General features: G+C 47.4%; 1 protein-coding gene across 1 annotated transcript; it reads left to right on the top strand.

The window, feature by feature from the left end:
• The first annotated feature begins 201 nt into the window (after window positions 1–201).
• LOC111531483 (poly(rC)-binding protein 1-like) lies at window positions 202–1142 on the top strand. The gene has a single exon (XM_023198737.3). It carries the CDS (start codon window positions 202–204, stop codon window positions 874–876), a length of 675 nt encoding a protein of 224 aa, XP_023054505.1. The 3' UTR covers window positions 877–1142.
• Window positions 1143–1806: the final 664 nt, after the last annotated feature.

The following is a 1806-nucleotide window of genomic DNA, read 5'->3' as shown; positions in this document are numbered from 1 at the left end:
TGCCTCCACACAGATTCCAGATAGCTGATCTAGCATTACATTTCCCCAGATAATGGGACGACCAGCTGCAAGCGAGAGGCTGCTCAGTGGGTTTCAGCTCATCACACAGGAGGCATTTGGCAACGGCCTTTTCTACCAGGTGTTTGGGTCCTGGACCTTCACTCAGGAGACTGGTGGCTCAGATTAAGAAGCTTATCTGATATGGCAGGGGATATGCTGCCCAACTCCACCGAGCGGGCCATCACCATCGCTGGCATGCCGCAGTCTGTCACCGAGTGTGTCAAGCAGATCTGCCTGGTCATGCTGGAGACGCTCTCCCAGTCTCCACAAGGGAGAGTCATGATCATTCCGTACCAGCCCATGCCAGCCAGCTCCCCAGTCATCTGCGCGGGCGGCCAAGATCGGTGCAGCGACGCTGCGGGCTACCCCCATGCCACCCATGACCTGGAGGGACCACCTCTACATGCCTACTCGATTCAAGGACAACACACCATTTCTCCGGTCGATCTGGCCAAGCTGAACCACGTGGCAAGACAACAGTCTCACTCTGCCATGATGCACGGCGGGACCGGATTCACCGGAATTGACTCCATCTCTCCAGAGGTGAAAGGCTATTGGGCAAGTTTGGATGCATCTACTCAAACCACCCATGAACTCACCATTCCAAATAACTTAATTGGCTGCATAATAGGGCGCCAAGGCACCAACATTAATGAGATCCGCCAGATGTCCGGGGCCGAGATTAAAATTGCCAACCCAGTGGAAGGCTCCTCTGCTAGGCAGGTTACTATCACTGGCTCTGCTGCCAGTATTAGTCTGGCCCAGTATCTAATCAATGCCAGGCTTTCCTCTGAAAAGGGCATGGGGTGCAGCTAGAACAGTGTAGGTTCCCTCAATAACCCCTTTCTGCTGTTTTCCCATGATCCAACTGTGTAATTTCTGGTCAGTGACTACAGGTTTTAAATAATTTGTAAGTGTTCAGTTTCCACACAACTTTATCATCCGCTAAGAGTTTAAAAATCACATTCTCTGTTCAGCTGTTAATGACGGGATCCATATTTAATTTTATAAGCTTTTCCCTGTTTTTAGTTTTGTTTTGGGTTTTTTGGCTCATGAAATTTATTTCTCTTTGTCGATAAGAAATGTAAGAGTGGAATGTTAATAAATTTCAGTTTAGTTCTCTAATGTCAAGAATTTAAGAATTAAAAAAACGAATTGGTTAAAAAAAAAAAGGAAGCTTATTTCATATAACGAAGTAGTGCTGAAAGAATGTAAATCCTTGGTGTGCAGCAATATGAAGAATGATCAAAAACAGGCCAGTGAGAGAACGTGTGAAGTACTGAGGAAAATCTAGGCTCTGCCCAAGAGGTGGACTCCATGTGAAAGCATTTACACAAGAACATGAATGAGTGTCCAGTGTCAGACTGCCCACCGTCCACACAAGGGTCTCGCTGAGAAGAACACCACCAGTTCCACTTGTCCTTATCTACTCTCACACCCTGAAACAAGCTCACTGGTACCTTATGTTTGGAAGCAGGACTGGGAATATTCACGCTACTTATTCGGGATACTGACTCCACAAAGTACAGCAAGCTTGTACAGCTCAGCGCCATGGGTAGGGTCTTCTGTTGTGGACTTGACCTGATTTATTTTTTACGACAGCTGACAGAGGACAGAAAGAGAGCAAGCAATAAAACGGCAGAACCTACAACCAACGTCGTGTGTAATCTACAGCCGTACCTCCGTGAATGCTCCCAATCTCGTCTGGTCTCTGAAGTAAGAGTAGACGAGATGAGGCCCAGGGTC

The sequence above is a fragment of the Piliocolobus tephrosceles genome, chromosome Y (assembly GCF_002776525.5).
Source record: "Piliocolobus tephrosceles isolate RC106 chromosome Y, ASM277652v3, whole genome shotgun sequence".
Taxonomy (NCBI): Eukaryota; Metazoa; Chordata; class Mammalia; order Primates; family Cercopithecidae; genus Piliocolobus; species Piliocolobus tephrosceles.
Note: the sequence above shows the minus strand (reverse complement) of the source record. Positions and strands in the feature narration are given on the sequence as shown.